This window comes from Callorhinchus milii, unplaced genomic scaffold (genome assembly GCF_018977255.1).
Source record: "Callorhinchus milii isolate IMCB2004 unplaced genomic scaffold, IMCB_Cmil_1.0 Scaffold3, whole genome shotgun sequence".
Classification (NCBI taxonomy): domain Eukaryota; kingdom Metazoa; phylum Chordata; class Chondrichthyes; order Chimaeriformes; family Callorhinchidae; genus Callorhinchus; species Callorhinchus milii.
In genome coordinates, this window is record NW_024704744.1 from 66,379,235 (window position 1) to 66,399,923 (window position 20,689).

The following is a 20,689-nucleotide window of genomic DNA, read 5'->3' on the forward strand; positions in this document are numbered from 1 at the left end:
CAGCCAATGTGCATTTGAACTTGTAAATAAATGCAAGTGGTTAGCTTTGGAGCAGTACATCCTGTCCTAGCTTGCCCAACCGATCGTGCAAGTGTTGAGGATGGGACTGTAAAACCACACATTAAAGAATTGAGTGCTGGCGTCACTGAAGGCAAAGATAATTTACAACAAAATTGGATTTGGGATCTTACTGATGAAATTTTGATCAATGAAGTTATGGTCACTGAAACACACATTCTTGTCTAGCTAGCAGTAGTTTAAGTGAACCAGCGGCTGCTGAAACTGCAAAATTTCAGTAAAAAGGGATTTACTGTACTCTTATGCATCAAGGAATCACATCAGAGCAGCAATCTAGTGAAAACTGAAGCCAACTGCAGAGAATCAATGAAGGCAGTGAAGCTGGATGCATGAGCTATTATTCCTGATATATGATTTGATAGAACAAGACAAGACTCATAGGCTTCATTTCATCACAACCGACCACCATTCTCTTCCACTACACTTTCGGCCATGGTTATAAAAAGCAGCACCAAAAAGCACACACCTGACCAATAATCACACTGCTTCATACATGAGAAATTTTCATTGTACAAGAACAAAACAAGTGACCAGTGAAATGGCATCTCAGTATGCATTATTGCTTTTCTTTTAGTGTTCAGTACACATATAAATAGTAGAAGAAAAGTGCCTAATTGTATCAAGGTAATCAACTGGAACCTGCTGCACTTACATGCTATCCTCCACCACTGTTCCAATGCTTGCAATAAGATTTGTGACCATTGACATTGCAAAATGCTCAGATTATTTTTTATTACAACAACAACTTGCATTTACATAGCACCCCTCATGCAGGTTAGCATCCCAAAGCACTTGATAGTGGCAGAGCACGATGCCAAGCCGGGGGGAGGTGGAGGTGACCGTAGGCACGGTTGAAGAGGAAGGTCTTCAGATGCAACCTGAAGATGAAGAAGGAAGGAGCAAGGCAATGTTAATTTCAGATGAAGTTGGCCACTGATGATGGAGCAGAAGGCACGAGTGGCACGCAGAAGGCCAGAGCCCGTTGAGCGGAGGCATTGAGTTGGAGAGGTAGGGAGGTGCCAGGGCATGAAGGGATTTGAACACGAGTGTGAGGATCTTCAAATCGATCCATTCAGCAATAGGGAGCCAGTGAAGCCTGGCCAGAACTAGTGTGATGTGGGTACGGAGTTTAATGCGTATAAGTTTAATGCGTGGGTGGTGAGTTTTGGATCAGCTGGATCCTGTGCATAGTGGAGCTGGGGAGACCGACGAAGAGGGCATTTGAAAAGTCGAGTTAGGAAGTGATGGACAAGTGTTTCGGCTGTGTCTGGGGTAAGGTACGGTTGGAGGCAGGCAATGTAGTGGAGGTGGAGAAAGGTGGTCCTGGTCAGGGACCGGTTGTGGGAAAGGAAGGATAGCTGTGAGTCATTAGATTGTGCACTGGTTTGGTGAGCCTGAGGGATAGGCCAGGGAAGTTGAGGAAGTCAGAGCCGCAGGATAGAAGATGTTGACGGGAGCCGAGAAGTATGGCTTCCTTCTTGTCAACATTTAGTTGTAAGAAATTTTCGCTTATCCAGGCCATGATGTCCACCAGATAAGCCGAGAGAACATGGACAGTCCTGGAGTCACAACTGGCCTTTGAACAGAAATTTATATTTTGCCACTTGTGGCTTAAAGTGGGGCAAAATAATCTAAGGGGAGCATTCATAGTCTGTTTGGGATCAGTTTTTCTTCCCGTTCCACAACAAAGCAATAATCCCTCCAAAACCCAAAACAATAATAAATTGGTCATTTTCAATCTACGGCTGTTTGTGGGACATTGCTGTGCGCAATTGGCTGCCGCGTTCGCCCACAAATATACAGTCAATTCACTTTACAGTGTGTTCTGTGAAGCGCTTTGGGACGTCCTCCCGACGTGAAAAGCGTTATATCAAATGCAAGGATTATTATTATTATTAAAGCTGCAATGCCAGACCGAGAGATCTGCAGGGAACAGGATAATAATAATACAGATGCTCCTATTATTTTGGACTCTCATAACTGGAAACTATCCCCCTCAAATCATTCCTAATCTAAAAAGTATTCATATTCCCATCTGTCCTGCTTAAGACTTGACTGAATCTATTTCCTTAATCCCCTCTGCCAGAGTGAACCTATCAAGCGTCTAATTATAAATGAGAAGAATATGTGAACGGGTTACACATCAATATCCATGCACACAAGTGGGCAAGTTTGGTAGGGGAACTTTAGAACATAACCCATCAAGTCAATGTGAGGAAATATGGTTGAGTCAAGAAAAGCAGTCAAAGCAATGATATCTAATTATGTGTTGACATATTATATCATTGGCTGTCTTCATTTGACAGAGTGACAGTCATATGTGGTCTGACGTTAGTAATACCAGTCCAATGTTTGGATCGATATGTGTACACTATAGAAATTAGACTGGGCGGCTCTTGGGCTGAGTGATATTGACCAAAGAGCTCTTGATATTGTGATTAGATACTTTAGTTCAAGGCAAACAATGAGGCTTATGGGGTTGACACAAAATAGGCTGAAGATGTCTGACATGATTGATGACTTTAAAATGGGTTAATAAAGCGCCCCAAATGAGACTACAAATAGCATCTTTGGGATTGGATTAGAATTACTGAGCACAAATGCTGAGCTGTGGGTTTTTAAACCAGTATACAGTGCTCCTGATTTTGGTATAAGATCTTAAGCCTGTGCTTATAGTAAGTCTAATAGTTTCAGACTTTTAATAAGTAAATATTATGAGAAGCATTTACCTCACAGTATGGATTCAAGGGCTATGTGTGTCTCCTCCAGGTTTTTTAACCAGGGTATGTTTTTTTATTAATAGTGTAGTACACCATATCCATTTGAAACACTGTCAAGTGGTGTGGTTTCCTCAGGGCGATCCAGTTTCCTGCTTGTTCTGTTATTACTCAACAATGTCCAATTTCCTTTTTGTTGTATCCAATGTTTAAATGCTTTTAATATATTTGATGTATCTCTGATCTGCTGCCTTTTAAAAACATCTCCTCGACTATATAGCCTGTGCTGACTGACTAGTTGGGCCAAGGAGTTCGGATCAACTCATTTTATATCTTCACCAAATGGAAACCATCATTCACAACCAGCGACAAATGTCTAATCTGAATGTAGTGCAGCCCACCACAGCACAAAAAACGCATACAAGGTTCAAAGAGGGTGCAAAGAAGAACAATAAGACCAGTCCCTGGTGTAAAATGTTGAGCTGTGAAGAAAGACTGGAGAAGTTTAATCTCTGCTGCCGAAGAAGGAGGTGTTTTAGGAGTCCTTATTAGAGACTCTTAATATATATAGTGTAAATATAATTTACTATATTAAACTCTGTAGTTCAGGTAAACCTTGAAAGTTGGGGACTCAAAATTTCAGTCCTTGTTATAGTTATAGTTGTATGTTTAATCTGTATATTTAAGCACTCTGAGACCCTACCCTGCATGGAAGGCACTATATAAATGCAAGTTGTTGTTGTTCTCTAAAGCGCTTTGAGACGTCTCAACAATCTGATAAGGCACTATATCAAATGCAAGGATTATTATTATGACGACATGTAATGAGATCCTCTTTCCATCCCCTGCAAGACACTAACAAAATCCCTGAAACCAAATCCACAGCATTGGCCTTCCAGCTTGTAGATAATGCCAGATAATAGAATACTTTCTCTTTTACTGCTAATGACTGTCAGTCAAAGATTCGGATTTGTGAACGTCACCATTGATAATAGCTTTGTGCTGGGGGTGCAGGGGTAGAGGGGAAGGGAGTAGTTCACAACCATCAGTGTGATAAATATGACACAGACTTAAATTTTTACGTTTAATTAATGCTGGAAATTAGTGGAAGAGAAATGAATTTAAAATGGAACAGTTTTAAAATGGATATGTACAACTATTTTACTTAGTGATAAATCATTGAAGGAATCTCGCCACAACTGGGGCATTTATTTTTGATGCTCAGACTGTGCATTCCATACATTTCCCTATACCTGGAATGAGCACTCTCTCCCTGGAGGGATGCATCCTACTTACCTAATTGTGGTGAGTATTAGGCACAGGTGGCCAAGAACCCAGAGTGGGCATTGTGGTACTGTTAAGAGTTTGAGCCTAAAACCACATAGCTCCCATTGTGAGCACTGTCTGGCAAGCTTCCCGCTGCGTTTCTAGCTTGGACCATCCTACCCATCAGGGTTTGGTCTCGCAGAATTAATAGGAGCCAAGTGGAAAGAATCTCTTTGCTCATTGCTCTTCCAAATCCTGCCAATGAGCCAAGATGGATGGTCTGTCATAAACAGTGCCCTGGAGTTCTGTGGAGCAAGGAATATGGCTAACCAGACTACCGAGACCACCACAGAAGATTGACTCGATTCTGACATTCCATTGCCAACCACATGATCTTGGAACCAGCTCAGCCCCAATAAGACCCCAATTAACTTCTCTTCCCCATCCCTCAAAGAGGATATGTGGGGCAGAAAAGGCTTAACAACAGAGATATACAAAAGAACCAGAGTATTGGATTAAATAATATGGAATGATAGAGTATATGTGCTTCAATGGCTGAATAGCCTTTTATCTTCCTTGAAGTTTCTCATATTCAGTATTGTTTTATTTTAGTTACTTACTTTTGATTTATTATTCTATGCTTTAGACAAAGAGTCTGGCCACTGCCCAAAACTTTGCTTTGGAAATGAAAAAGAGTATTCTTTTCAGAAAGACAGAATAAAGCAGGCCATTTTGCTCCTGCAAGGGCTCTGCATGATTCCACATTGTGTACATCAAGTCCAAGTGTAGCAGAACTAAGAACAATGACCATTTCAGTATCATTAGCTGATGCCTTATTGTGCACTGTGCATAACAAAGAAATTAGATCTGTGCAGTGATCTGCGTCCATTTGAAAACACAGAGACCTACCTTACTTTATGCCAGAGGCTCCACTGTGAATTACCAGCATTGGTCGCCTGAGCCTTAAGGATAAACCTATCTTAGTTCCAGTTCCAAAGTGCCCCAATTAAGTAATTGCTGAATATCTTCTGTTTACAGTATGATCGCTACCAGCGCTATGGAGCAGAGGAATATGTGCTATGTATGAGAGGAGTGCTGTGTCCGAGCCCAGGCTGCGGAGCTGGTCTGCTTCCAGATGCAGGTGTGCGAAGGATAGAGTGCCTACAGCAAGATGGAGTTGGCTGCGGGGTAAGATGCAACACGAGGCCTGAAATTTCACTTAACATGTCAACAACAACAACAACTTGCACTTATATAGCGCCCTCCACGCAAGCTAGCATCTCAGAGCTCTTAACAGTGGTGGAGCCTGACTCTGAGCCTCGGGGAGGGGGGATGTGGCCGTAAGCATGGTTGAACAGGAAAGTTTTCAGGTGGGACTTGAAAAGGGGGAGAGAGGGGGAAGGCGGAGGGATTGAGGGAGAGTGTTCCAGAGTTTTTGGGGCATAGTGGCTGAAAGCACGATCTCCAATGTTGGGGCGAGGCTGCGAGGGACCAACAGGATGCCGGTGCCAGTCGAACATAGGCGACAGGTGGTGGATTGCGGAGTGAGGAGGTCGGAGAGTTTGGGAGGGGCCAGGGAGTGAATGGATTTGAACACGAATGTGAGGATCTTGAAGTTGATCCGTTTGGTGATGGGGAGCCAGTGGAGCCTGGCCAGAACTGGTGAGATGTGGGTACGGAGTTTGGACCGGGTCAGTATGCGGGCAGCAGAGTTCTGAATGAGCTGGATCTTTTGAATAGTGGAGCTGGGGAGACCGGCGTGGAGTGCGTTGGAGTAATCCAAGCGGGAGGTGACAAACGTGTACTCAAGGGTTTCAGCTGCATTTGGGATAAGGTACAGTCGGAGGTGGGCAATGTGGTGAAGGTAGAAGAAAGCCGTCGTGGTCAGGGACCAGATGTGGGGGAGGAAGGACAGTCGGGGGTCGAGCTAGATACCTCGGTTGCATGCTGGTTCGGTGAGTCTAAGGGAGATCCCAGGGAGGTTGAGGAGTTTAGATCCGCAGGATAAGTTGAGACGTCTCAAAGCGCTTCGCAAAATATACTGTAAAGTGGATTGACTGGACTGAGTGGCTACATTTTTTTGTGTCCTACAATTTAAAACTTGGGATGTTCTGCTGGCATGAAAGGTGCTGTACGTGAAAGGTGCTATAGAATTGTAATTTTGTTGTTGTTGCTATATCAGTGAAAATTGTATTGCAAGATAGCACAGAATTGTGGGAAATTCTTAAATTATTTTTTAATTTGGGAGAGGGTTGGGTTTGGCTTTGATGCTTGCCAAGTTTGAACAGTCCACCTGTCCACTCAGCAGAAAGATAAAGAATAGCCAATTAAGTGAGGCACTGAAAAGCAGTCAGTTGGCTACAGCATTGCACCCACCCACGGCTCAAGAATGGAGAGAAAAAACAAGAAACTTGAAACAGATGAGCATTCATGAAATTCAGAGTTATTCAGAATCTGCTGCAGCTTGTATCTTTAGGACCAGTGTTGCTATACTGGGTGAAATATCAATATTCTATCAGTCAATTAAAACACAAGATTTACTCGTCATTAAAACAATGGAACTGGTACAATTGCAAAAATGGATGACATTTAAAATGAGAGCCCTGACCAAAACTTACAAGAATGTTTTGCAGCATTTTCTGTTTGCTTGTGTCAAGGATTTATGTATTTATTAAAAAAACGCAGCCTTGCCATTTGTCTGTGCAGACCAAATTCACTGTAGCAAACTCTGCTGAGATATAAAAGTTAATGGAGGCATGCAGTGGAATTTTATCACCATGCTTAAAGATATAAAATGAGAATTGTCTCTTTTTCTTCAGAGGATACTAGAGATGAACAAGTAGCCTCCATCTAATCAGTGCCAGATCTGAACCATTAAAATTGTTATTGCCTCCTTGAAGCTTCTGTTTTGCCTTTGAGGGGAAAAACAAGTCATCCACATTTGAACTGGTCAAAAATTGTTTCTACCAAACAGCCCAAGTTCAATTTTTGACCAGGATTTATACTCATCCCTTGTGGCTACTTTTAAATTGTTCATGTTTCATACATTCAGATTTGTTTTTATTTTGTTCTATGTTCACTGCTGTTTGTACAGATTGTCTCGTGTAGTTAACATTATTGCTTTGGTTTTTTTAAAATACGTGATGAGATTCAAATGTACTTTGCACCTGCTGTTACTCATGCTAAAATATGAATTTGTGCTACTTACTATGAAACTGTACATTTTGTTTTATATTCTAATCGTGCTTTCAAAATGCAATGCTGTGGTTGTTTTGGAGCAATGATGCTGTCTCCTTTCACCTCTAATTGAGTTAATGATCAGCCGGGAGTCAAATGTGTTGGTGAATCAGTAATGGGGTAGGGGGCTCAGACTGTCATTGGTAGAATTAAGGGGGAGGTTAGAGTTTTTCTTGCAGAGGGGTATTAAAACATGGAATGCTTTACCACAGGTTACTGATGAAGCTTAAGGCTTAACAGGGAATTGTGATTCAGCTGCATGGCCCCAGTGGAAGATCTACCACCAGCAGGCTACCATTAGAGTCCAATTAGAAGTGGTTTGGAAGCCATTTCAACCAAATTCTTATTTGTCAGATAAAAGTCCACAACATTACACTGGGTGCATGTTGACACCATCACTCAGAGGAGCCACAAGAATGGCTGATGCACAAAATAGAATATGAGACTATTCCACTGGTGTTAAGGCAAAATGTTCGGACTAAGTGGCAGCAGCTTTACATTTCCTCTCAGTCACCATAAGTAGTCTGGTGGCCATTGGTGTCACAACAATACTGAACTTCCATTATTGATAGGCATGTCGCCCAACAGTATTGACCTCAACCACTGACCTCAACCAAATTTCCTTGTGGCTAAATGGAATCTTTTTGCCATAATGCATTCTGTTTGTTCACACCAGCTATTCCATTCCTTCTCATTAATTCAGTTTTGGTCACTCTATGTCCTGATACCCAACACCCTCACTTGTAGAGCATGATCCAAAGTGCCTACTTTCTGTTTGTATGATTTTGTCAGGGTTTAGATCTCAGTATCAAACAGAAGTAAATGACTATTAGCTTAATTGTTCATGTCTCTTGCCATGTCAATCTCCCCCAAGTGTTTCCATGCTGTGTCAAAAACACACCCGGCAAAAGCAACCTATCTTTATTTTTGTTCACTGGTGAAATAGTTTGGAATTTATAATCCTTATGATTTGCATCAATCTAAGGAAATAGAGGATGTATCAAATAGCACTCGGATTGGAGAAGTAGTGACTTACTTTCTTACATGTGTGTATAATGACATATTTAATGCCAATCTGGGGAAAGACAGGTAGAACATAACTTGAATGCCTCAGCTAAAGGACGGTACCTCTGCCAATACAGTGCTCTCCCGAGCCTGCTGGAGTGTCAGCCTAGACGATGAGCGCTGGTGTATATGTGGGGCTTAAATGCACAATGAGAGAGCTGCCAATTGAGCCAAACTTGACACCTTGATGTCCAAACATGTTCAAACTCTGACTATATAGTCTTGTTCAGATATAGCATTACTCTACTGGTGACGTTAATCTGGGAGGGAAGCTCTTTCTCTCAGTACCAGTGGGCCAGACATATAGAATATTAAGTACTGGATGACTATGTTAGAACTCGCCCAAGATCAAGGGAATCCGCTCCGCGGTCACTTCCCCTCCAACTTCCACCCACCACCCACCCCTTCCCTCCCACACTCCGACTCCTACCCATCCTCCCCTACACACCTTCGTACCCGTTTCCCCACCCTCTGTCACTGAACTCATCCTATCCCTAAAACCAACCACCTGCTCCCTTGACCCCATCCCCACTCCACTCCTTATCTCCCAGCTCCATTTTCTTGCCCCACACATCACTGACATCATAAACCTGTCCCTCTCCTCTGGCTCTGTCCCCATTCCATTAAAAACTGCCATCATCACGCCCACCCTGAAAAAACCCTCCCTTGATGCGTCGCAGCTATCAAGCTACCGGCCCATCTCCAACCTCCCCTTTCTCTCCAAGGTCTTGGAAAGAGTTGTCGCCTCCCAACTGCGCTCTTTCCTCTCCACCCATTCTCTTTTTGAACCCCTTCAGTCAGGTTTCCGTGCTGCTCATAGCACAGAAACTGCCCTGGTCAAGGTCACCAATGATATCCTGACTATCTGTGACCAGGGCTCCCTCTGTCTCCTCGTCCTCCTCGACCTATCGGCAGCATTCGATACGGTCGACCACGCTATCCTACTCCACCGCTTGTCCTCCCACCTCAACCTTCAAGGCACTGTCCTTGAATGGTTTAGCTCTTACCTTTCCCACCGTCTTCACTTCGTCTCAACGAATGGCTTCTCCTCCACCCCCCGTACTGTCTCATGTGGTGTCCCTCAGGGCTCTGTCCTCGGTCCCCTCCTCTTCACCCTCTATATGCTCCCCCTCGGTGACATCATCCGCAAACATGGGGTTAACTTCCACATGTATGCGGATGACACCCAACTCTACCTTTCCTCCTCTACTCTCAACTCCACGACCACCGATGTCCTGACAGCTGCCTGTCCGACATCGAGTCCTGGACGAGAGACAACTTTCTTCAGCTCAACGTGCGAAAAACCGAGGCCCTCCTGATTGGCTCACGTCAGCGCCTCCGCACCTCAGGCGCTGACACCATCAGCATCCAAGGCTGCACTCTCCACCTCTCAAAGCCAGTCAGGAACCTCGGCGTTTTGTTCGACCCTGAGCTGTCCTTTCTCCCTCACATCCGCACCACAACTGGCACCGCCTTCCATCACCTCCGGAATATCGCCAGATTACGGCACTACCTCACCCCTCACGCTGCTGAAACCCTGGTTCACGCCTTTGTCACCTCAAGGCTGGACTATGGGAACTCTCTCCTCGCCGGCCTTCCCGCCACCTCCCTCCACAAGCTGCAGGTCATTCAGAACTCTGCAGCTCGTGTACTGTCCCGCACCAGGCTTCGGGACCACATCACTCCCACCCTCGCTCGCCTCCACTGGCTCCCCATCCCCCAGAGGATTGATTTCAAGATCCTCATCCTCACCTACAAGGCCATTCACGGCCTTGCTCCCTCCTACCTCTCCAACCTACTATCCCCCTACCTACCTGCCCGTACCCTCCGTTCCTCTGGCTCCGGTCTGCTCCACGTCCCCCGCCCCAACCGCCCTACTATCGGTGGTCGGGCCTTCAGCCTCTCAGCCCCGAGGCTCTGGAACTCCATCCCCCAGTGCCTTCGCCGCCTCCTCCCTTTCCTCCTTCAAGGCCGGTCTCAAAACCTTTCTCTTTGACCGAGCCTTCAGCTCCCCTCTCGACTCTCTTCCTCCCCTCGCTCCCTCCCTTCCCTCCCCTCACCCTGACCATTTCCCCCTCCTCTCTCCCTCCCTTCCCTCCCCTCCCCCTGACCATTTCCCCCCTGCTCGGGTCATGACCCAACTGTGCAGCGCCTTGGGACGTCCTCCTGACGTGAAAGGCGCTCTATAAATGGAATCTTGTTGTTGTTGTTGTAGTTGAGTGCAGGATTGCTTATAATGTAAGCCTACTGTGGACTTGTGCTTAAATTACAAGCACAATGCACCTGGTTTCCAATTGCGCTCCAAGACACTACATAGTGTGAAGGGCGCTATATAAATGCAAGTGGTTGTTATTCCAGGGCTGACTATCTGCTTCCTGTGCTAATCAGCTATGTTGGCAGCAGTCGACCAAGAAGCGGGATCGACTGCCTTTTTTATGTATTTGAGACAGGGCTTTGTAATGCGATTGCCCTGTATACAGCAAATCTTTTAAGGGCCATGGAGATATTGTATACAGACAGAGTGGAGTGAAAAGACGTATTTACTGCTTTATAATGGAAAACCGGATCACTTATTCAGAAATTAATAAGAAATGGTTCTGGGTTTCTGAAGGATTGTGATAAGCGGATTATAATTTCAACTGTATGGTAGATGTTTTTAAAAAAACTAATGAAGAAGGAAACTGAAGTAAGAATATTAATTGTAATCCTAAGTTTTCTTTTCCCTACTATCTCAAAGACCTTGAGAACATTCATAGCATTTGAATAAGTCAAAAATCTTAAAGCTTTTTTTTTACACATTCACAAGCTATGCGTTTCTTATTAACTTGAGATAAAAACATAACCAGCTGCAAGAAAGAATGGTCCAAACGCATTGTCAGTCAGAGCTGAGGTGGCAGAAATAGAGGCGAGCAGTTTTTAAATGTACTGGATCTTGATACTGCAGTCCCCCAACTTACATTCAAAAGCTTCCTCATTCTGTTATGAATAGACTGGTGCTGAGGACAAAGGTTAATTTGCTATGTCGGTTTTAAATAAAGAAAAATAATTTATTGTGACTGATGATTCAGTGATGCATGACAAAAAATTAGTTATCTTGTTGCGAAATGGAAAATAAACCAAAATTTTTCTACTGTAGAAATTAAATTTGCCCATTACAGAGCAAATAATATATATTGCTCCAATCATTTATTCTACTCTCTCTGAATTAAATCCAGCACTTGGGACAAACGAGAAGAATTCAGTAATGAACCAAAAAGCTCCTGAAGGTCAGAAGTGTTGTGGATCGCTCTCTACCCTCATTTGTAATCGAGAAGCATCTGTTTTGTTCAACGAGGAAATAAATACTGGTGAAGACTGGGAGCCACAGAACAAGCACACAACTACAATTTACACTAACATAGCACCATTCACATTGAGACTGAGTGGAAAGTAGGATGGGGGAAGTTTACTGAAAGTGCAATCAATCTTCAAGCAAGATTTGAAAGCAGAGAAGGGAAGCGACGACAAGGAGGGAATTTGGCAGAGTTGCAGCAGGTGGCTAAACAACAACAACAACAACAACAAGATTCCATTTATTGAGTGCCTTTCACGTCGGGAGGACGTCCCAAGGCGCTGTACAGTTGGGTCAGGACCCGACTCACCCACCCTTGTTGGGGTGGAGTCGGTGGGGGCATGAAGCAGGCCAGAGTTGAAAGAGCGCAGGAAATAGCCAAGGAAATAGAGTTGTAGGAGATTGCAGTCATGTGGTGGTGAGAGAGTGAGATATTTAATGGTAAAGATGAGAATCTTAAAGAGAACTAAAAATAGAAGACAACTAAAAAGAGTAGTGCAAGGTAACACAAAAATAGATTGTGGATGACAGGAAGCACACTCCAAAGAATATTTTTAGTTGTGTTACGAGTCGAGACGTTTTAAGCATCAGTTTTAAGGGGTAATTTAGGAAATTATATTCCAATTCTAGCTTGCAGAAACTTCCATTTTACAAATTAAATTGTGGAATTTGCTACCAAATTCTGTCTTCATAAAAAAAACAGCAAAATTTTCTATTGCCAACTAGGAGGCACAGATTAATCTTAGTCCTCAAATCATGGCAGGATTATCATGAGGAAATGGTTCGCTTGAAATTCAGTGTCTGTGTTTCTAAATTATAATATTCATGCCATTGTGAAATGGAGATCAGAATTACAGTTAGTCATGAAAGTTTTAACTTTATGATAATATGAATCTCTGAGTCATTAAAGGTACCAATTGATAGATATCTGAAAAATCTGAAATTGTGCCTGGGACACAATTGTTTGCTAGATGAGGATGCAATCAGTATAAGAGAAGACCAAATAGAAGTCTTTAAAATTATAAAAGGATTCAATAAAATTAGCATAGATAGGCTGTTTCCAATGGTTAGGGAGTCTGTAACCAGGGGACACAAAAATAAGATAAGGACTAGGGGATCCAAAAGAGAATTTAGGAGAAACTATTTCATGCAGAGAGTAGTGAGAACTTGCTCCCTGAAGCAGTGGTTGAATCATATAATATAGATGCATTCAAGAGGAAGCTGGACCTTCACATGAGGGAGAGGGGAATAGAAGAATATAGGTGGGAGTAAGAAATGGGTGAGACTCATTCGAAGTATAAACATGGGTGGCTGACTAGTTGGGCCGAGTAGCCTGTTTCCATGCTGTATGTCTTTTGTAAATCTTTTGTAAGCTTGAAAGAAGGCAGCCCAGAAGGAAACTTGTGCAAAATTTTAAATGGGATTGAAAAAGTAAACCAAAAAAATTGCACCAAGATGACACAAGAACATTTAGGTTTAGAGTTGTAAAGGGGAATTTCAGGACAGATACCAGGATAGCATAATTAGCAACTGGAACATGCCACAAAGATGCTTGGGCCAGGACATTGGACTAATTTAAAAGGTAGGCTGATGCTGTGATGGGAGGACACAAAGAGTGTTGTTCTGGAGGCATGAGATCAGAAGGGTCAAAGACCTTCTTCATCCACATGATCTTGTGACGCCCAAAGATGACGAAGGGAAATTTCCATGCTTATAGGGAAGTCTCAAATTAGCTTGGATAATCTTAAATTTGACAATGGGTTTGTGCATGTGTCCGATATCTAGCTGACCAAAAAAATGTATGTCAGAGTGGTTGTAAGAATATTTATACAGTAGAGTTTTAAATATCCCACAGGTGAAGTAGATAGGCCAGAGCTACGGCAGAATCCTGTAGCTCAGTGGTTAGAGCACTCGCCTCGCAAGCGAGAGGACTGGCTTTGATTCCCAGGAGGATGAAACATTGGGCAAGTTTCCTTACTCCGCACACCTTTGATTACCTAGCAGTAAGTAGGAACCTGGTTGTTAGTCGATTGGCGGATTAGATAATAAATTAGAACTAATATTAAGAAGTAGAAGTGTTGGTAATCTAGTTATGCGTGAGCACTTGTTCTGCAAAGATCATTTTACTGTTAGGTCATTATCATATTAAAGGCTAAAGCCAAAAATTAAAACACAGACACACATGACTTTAGAAGACAAAATGTCAATACTGTGAGTTGCAGAGAGAATTGAATGAGCAGCAGAGGCAGAAGTATTTTTGTTTTTTTGAACACTGCTTTTAGGTCTGGAGAATCCCTATGAGAGAGAAAAGAGAGAGAGATGGAGATAAAGGCCAATATGAGAGCGGCTGATTAACAAGAAAGAACCTATAGGCTAAGCAGATTTTTTAAAAGATACAAGGAAACAAATAGTATGAAACCTGGGAATCATACAAAAGTCAAAGGAGGATAACTAAAAGGAATATTGGAGAAGGCCAGAGGACAACAGAAGGCAGATTGCAAATAGCACCTGGAGAGCTCAAATAGATTTTGCAGCAGTGCAAGATCAAATGTGGAACATTACAGGGATCCGTTCAGCTGGTGAGGATATTTTGGAGGATCAGGAAATGACAAGTATATTAAATTACTGCTTCAGCTCCACTAATTCTAGGGCCAGTCATTATGACTCAGAGGTCAACAAAGTTTGTGCTGTGAAGACATTCAAGAAACACTATTTCCAGGGAAACTGGACCAGATTGAATACACATATAATCTTAAGGGAGATATGGAGAATAGCAAGTGTTACTCTGATGTATTTAATAAAAAATGGAACATGAATCTGGGAATTCAAGACAGCCTGACATTCTCAGTAAGAGAAATACTCCAGAGCCTTTGTAAGACACTATTGATGCTCATCTAAAAGTGCACCGAGGCCATAAGGAGCAGTCAGCATGACTTCAGAAAGCAATTGGTCATGTCTCACAAATCTGCTGGAATTCTTTAAGGAGCTAATTAAACCTGTGGAGGAAAAGTGAGCGGGATTCCTGCAAATAAAGAAACGATCATCAGCCGTGTTGAATTTTCCCTGAGAATTTGACGACTTACTTAGAGTTGCTATTTTCTGAAATGAAAAGAACCCCTATTGTGGACAGAGCCAGGGATGGAGCTGAGGGGGAAGGGACAACTCGTAGCAATCCCACCCTCTGACCATTGCTCCGATTTTCCTCGGCAGCTCCGTCTCCCTACCTTTGCCCACTTTAACAGGCTTTCCCTCTTAGGTGCCCTCTGTATGCGCTTCACTCCCTTTACCAGTTCCTACCCCAGTCGCTGTTTCTTCATGCTCTTTGTGACTATCCTGGTCAAATCCCACACATCTTTACCCATTATTGCCTCCTTTTATTTGTTGCCCTGTCTGTCTCTTTCTCTGCCTTACGTGCCCACACTACACTGAGGCCTCCATAAACCCACCTCCCTTCCCTCCTGCCCCATTATTAGCTTCTTATTCCCCACCTCAATTGAACATAAGCAGCTCTCCAAGGTCAAAACTCACAACGAATATGGAATGAATGTTGTTGAGAGTATGCTTCGTTTTATTAAAAGGGTATTTTTCCATCACCGTGCTTGAGTTTCATACCAATGCTAATAAAACTTTTGTTTGAATGTGCATGATTAAATTTGCTGTACATTAGTTGATCGGAACAATATGGTTTGTTGCAAGAAGGAACAGAATCTGGTCGTGCATTTAGATGCGCTAATGAAATGACTCGTGGGCCCTGCATGCTGTTTATCCCGGTTTTAAGGTGACACAGTACTGTTCATTGTTGATAGTTTGCCTCACTCTAGATCTGGCATGCTGCGATTGACATCACCCAATTCAGGCCTGTCTAAACATCCTGCTGAGAAAGCAATTTGTTCCCCAGTAGGGTATCAGATAAGCAGTTGGCCTAAGAAGACATCAGAGGTGATGCTGGGGCAAGTTATTTTTCTGAGATTTAATGAAAATTCCTACTGAACCATTCCTTTGCCTGTCCCTCTGTCTGAAATGTATATCAGCAGGGCCATACATATCCATCTTCATTCCCAGATGGACTTGTCATATCTCCCACATGGCGTGACAGCATTTCACACTGTCTGCTCCTCATTACAGAAATATTGACATCTCCCAAACATAGCTTTAATAGTTTTTAACTCTCTAAGGTCCCTGCTGCATTTTTAAACTCTATAAAAGCATAGTTTATTCAGAGAATATGACCCAGAGATAGGGTCCTTTTTTTGTCACCCAACACTGATAATATTTCAAAAAGAACAATAATTGAACCTCCACAGTATTCTTCTCAATGACCTCAGCTTTTTACTAACCCTTTCACATCCCCTTAGGTCTTAAAAAGCAAAGTGCAATTTGTTTGAAGGTTCATTTGCTGGTGTTGACTTTGAAGGTGACTTTCTTTTTTAACCTTTGTGACTCTGTGGTAATTTAGCAAAAAGCCAATGTCTGTTTTCATCTACACAGGTCTTAAATTACGTTAAACCTGCTCTAGCCATCATCTGAGTGCTTTTACCCAAAGAATCCTGGAGGGTTTGGAAAATGTCCTACACATTCCTATTAAATTGTATCAGCCGTAATAAAACTCCTGTAACAGAGCTGTCATTCTGCAGCATGTGAGTAATGTTTTAATCCAACGTGATTTAAAATCTTTGAGGAAATCCATCAAAATACTAATATTCAGCTACTCTGTATTTATTATATTGTATTGTGTTAATATAATTATACTTCAGAGCTTGTGAAGTGACATTGATGATCAAACAGTCCAGAATGAAAAAGTTTGCAATGGCTGAGCAACAATTGAAGTTTATCCTACAGGAATTCAGACAATTTGTTCAGAAAGCTTCAAGCAGCCTATAAAATCCTGGACTATATTTGTTTTTGCTCTGCAGAGCCTCAGTGCATAAATGTTGCCCATGATGTTATCCAGAGAGCAAAGTATTGGGAATTTTATTTTTGCTGAAAATTGAAGGCTGGAAGAGTACAGGATGGTGCTATGGCACTACCCCTTCACACCAGGTAGCGCTCCACGACACTACACCGCATGAAGGGCGGTATATAAATGCAAGTTGTTGTCGCTTGACTATGATGGCCTCTCTAATGGTCAAAGAGCCTACCTGAACTCTGGGATTTTAACAACAACAAATATAAGTGAAGAATGACCATGTGGGTGAGATATTGAACTGCCTGCACTAATGGAATTCTAGACCAGTGAATGACCAGAAGTGGAGGGGTAAGGTAGAAAATTAAAATAAAAAAGACTCTACAAGTTAAAGCACTGTCACGTTCCAATAAAACAATAGTCATGTAATCTCCCTGATATTTGAGGATCTTCAAGATCTGCCATTTATCATTTTGCAGCTTTTTAAATTTTTCAAATTTCTTCCAATAATGCTTCTCTTTTTACCACACCTTTGAATTTCAGATTTTTAATATGAAAGCCTTTTTTCAAAGACTGTTCACTGGATTAATACATGAGCTGAAGGGATTTTAGCTATTGATGAGGCTATGTAGACCAGGGTAATCATTGAAAATTATGTGTTTTTTGGGAGGGTCAGCCAGGAGACCGACACATGCGGAAAGCTATCACCATGCTTACGACAAGGTTGGAGGGTAATTTGACTGAGGTATTTAAAATAATGGTAGGAAATAACAGGTTAGATAGTGGGCAATTCTTCCCTTTGGTAAACACATAGCTGTAAAATCAGAATTATGACAGTTAAAACTAAGGTCACAATACATTTCATCACACAATTAGTTATAGCATCTTATCACATCTTCGCGATGTCTCAAACTGCTTCACAGAATAAATCCAACATACAGTTTCTATAATCCATCCCCCAGCAACTTCCCTGACCTCAGTCTCTGGTCACGTTGTTATGCTGGAGTTCAGTCCGTCAGGTGATTACCACCTGATCTTACTATGCCTAACAATTGACACCTGATTTCAGTAATCCTATCGGGTGGAATTTGGTGTCACATAAGGGCAGAGGTGAAAGAAAGCAGTTTTGGTCAGGGACTGAATGTGGGGTAGCAAGGACAACTGGATTGAATGTGATATTTAGGTTACGCGATGGTTTGGTAAGTTTGAAAGGTGGTCTAGGGAGGTTGAGGAGATGGGAGCTTGAGGTGATGTTGGTGGAAGCTGAGTGGGATGGCTTCTGTCTTGTCCATGTTAAAACTGTAGAATGTTGATCTGACAAAATCTGATAAACTGGTGGAACAGCTTGAGAGGTTAAATGGTCTCCTCCTGTTAACCTGTCTGACCATACTTGGTCCATGGATCTGTCTGGCACTTTGCAAATGTACTCTCCATTATTTGGGGCATTGAGATTCAATCTGACACATTAAGGTTCTTTACAACCTGATATTGCTGTGCTAGAGAAGGAGAGCTCTTGGCACTAATATCTGAACAGTCATGCTTGATTTGGTGTGAAGATGTGGTTCTTTTTGGATTGCATCCCATATTTCTGCTATGGGTGATATCAGAATTCCATTTCCAGCAGGACATTACTGTTCTGTTTCTTCTACTGCACTAATCCAGTTAGAGCATATATTCCACTGTGTGGCTGCTTGAAGGCTTTTGAAATATGCTGAATTTTTTTTCTTAAATTTTTTTATTCTTATGGGCTTCTGGTGCAAGCATTTCATTTTGAAGTAAAAATCCAAACAAAAAAAGCTGCAAGTATAGCTTGGTCAGCATTGGAAAGAGAGGTTTATGATGAGGGTTGGGGCCCATTTCAGTACAAATTGGGGGGGGCTGGGGAGGTTGGCTGGACAAGTGAGCCCCTGAGGAGATTAAAATGAAAGATTTTTATGGTAACTTATTACCGTTTTGCAAAGGAGTACTGACTGTGTAACTCCATCTTTAAACGTTTGTCTGTATACCTGAGGAGCTGTAAGTGGAGGACAGTTGGGATAGAGCCGGGGCAGCATTGGATGAGGTGCCTTTGTACTAAAGCTGGGCTCCAGCAGAAAGCTTTTACTGCTAGTGTCGGGGAATCACTTCAACTTATAGAAATTTAGCATTAAATGCCTGAGGATGTTCTCCACAAATATTGGCTGAGTCACTTTACAATGGGTCAAGGAGGCAGCCAGCAATCAACAGAACACATTCCCATTTCTATCTCCTTCACAAAGCAAACTTGACCATCCTACAACTAAGGAAGTCAAGCACAATTGAGAAGTTTGAGTGAATGAGACAAAGGGTAGGTAGACAATGATTGTTTTTAATAAGCGTGCCAATTGTGCTTAATAACACCCGGAGTCCTGTAGCTTAGCGGTTCGAGCAAGCAAGAGGACCTGGGTTTAATTTCCGGCAGGGCGAAATGTTAGGCAAGTTTCCTCACTCCACACGCCTCTGTTTACCTAGCAGTAAGTAGGAACCCAGTTGTTAGTTGATTGTTGAATCGCTTTACTAGAGGTAATAATTTCTTCAAAATAAATAAAAATAATTTGGTCACTAGATACACAACTAATTGACTGCTGCGTTTCGCCCACAAAATATACAGTCAATTCACTTTATAGTACATTCTTTGAAGCACTTTGAGACATCTTGAAGATGTGATAAGGCGCTATATCAAATGCAAGGATTATTATTTAATTGGCATATTGATATTTGAGAAAATGGTACATAGACGTTTGCCAAAAAGAAATAAATATCATGACTTACAAAAGTAAATTTAATATGGACATTTTGTTTCTTTAAAATTCCATAATGTAGGTCTTTACATATCTGCTTTGACAAGTGCCAAGTGCTTGTTTATGCTGCCTTTTTTGATATTCTTGCATAATATGATTTAGTTCATAAAATTGAAGCTGCATAGATACACCCCTGAGACCCGGTTTTCAATTTTTCTTCTGATATAATGTGTATATTTTATATCCACATATATGAATGAATGGCTCAGTTTTCCTCCTTAAATATTGAATGGTAATACAGTCAGTCCCACTTTTCACTTGTGTGTTTGGTTTGTTTTTAAGAATTTATGGATAATTTGTGTTACAAATTTTTCCAGTGCTGTGCACATTCTCAAAAACGGCAATCTGGGCTTGTAACATCAGCATAAAATGAGTTAGTTATTTCTATAATATTTTAACTAACTACAGATCAGCATTTTAAACTTTAATCAACCGCAATAAAAGAATTGGTTTTCCAAGAAAAATTCCATTAAGTTTGAGATACATTTGCCAACCAGCAGAGAATAGCAGTCAGCATCTTCAAATGCACCTGCAAACAATGTCCAATAGAGTCTGATGTATATTGGTATATGTGGACTCTCTTGTGTACTGATTATTTTCTATCTTATCAGGATCATTACTTTCCCCATATCCTGCCGTGAGTCCCAGCAGGTAGCTAGATTGATTGCTGAAGATATACATTGTTTTAAGTGACATGTGAAGGTATAAGCCGGTTGACTATTGTACAAAAAAAACTCCTTGCATTTGATATAATATCTTATCATGTTGGGAGAATGTCTTAAAGCTCTTCATAGGAATTACTGCCAAGTGTTGTGACTGTGTATTTGTTGGCAGATGATTTTCACACAGTAATATCCCACAAACAGCCACGATGTGAATAGTCAATCTTATTTCAGAAGCTGCTGGTCAGACACCAGGTGTGCTATGGGATCTTTAACATCCACCTGAACAGGCAGATGGGTTCTTGGTTTAAGGTCTCATCTGTAAAATGGCACCTCTTGACAATGCAAAGCCTCCCCCCAGTCATCGCTGAGCACTGCATTCGAGGGTCAACCTAGATTGTGAACTTCAAGTCCCAACTTTGGGTTTGAACTCACAACCTTATGATACGATGCGAGAATGCTACAACGGAGCCAGGCTGATACTATCAATATATAATTCAGTTAAAGCTGTGAAGAATGCGGCATCCAAATGAATGAAGATACTCTAGTGTGAAAACCCACAAAGCACTTTGAGTACCAGTATGAATGGGCTGCCAAAGAAGATGGGAATC

The 20,689-nt window shown here is 42.0% G+C and overlaps 1 protein-coding gene across 2 annotated transcripts in view; it reads left to right on the forward strand.

Annotated features, from left to right (window-relative positions):
- The window catches only part of prkn (parkin RBR E3 ubiquitin protein ligase), a 423,212-nt gene that overhangs the window by 358,117 nt on the left and 44,406 nt on the right, over nucleotides 1-20,689 (forward strand). Inside the window, exon 9 of one of the 2 annotated variants that reach the window (XM_007889436.2) lies at nucleotides 5,100-5,249. The exons of the other annotated variant lie outside the window; for it this stretch is intronic. Within the exon in view, the coding sequence (XP_007887627.1) occupies nucleotides 5,100-5,249 (150 nt within the window). The remainder of the gene's footprint in view (nucleotides 1-5,099; nucleotides 5,250-20,689) is intronic. 2 annotated transcript variants of the gene reach the window in all.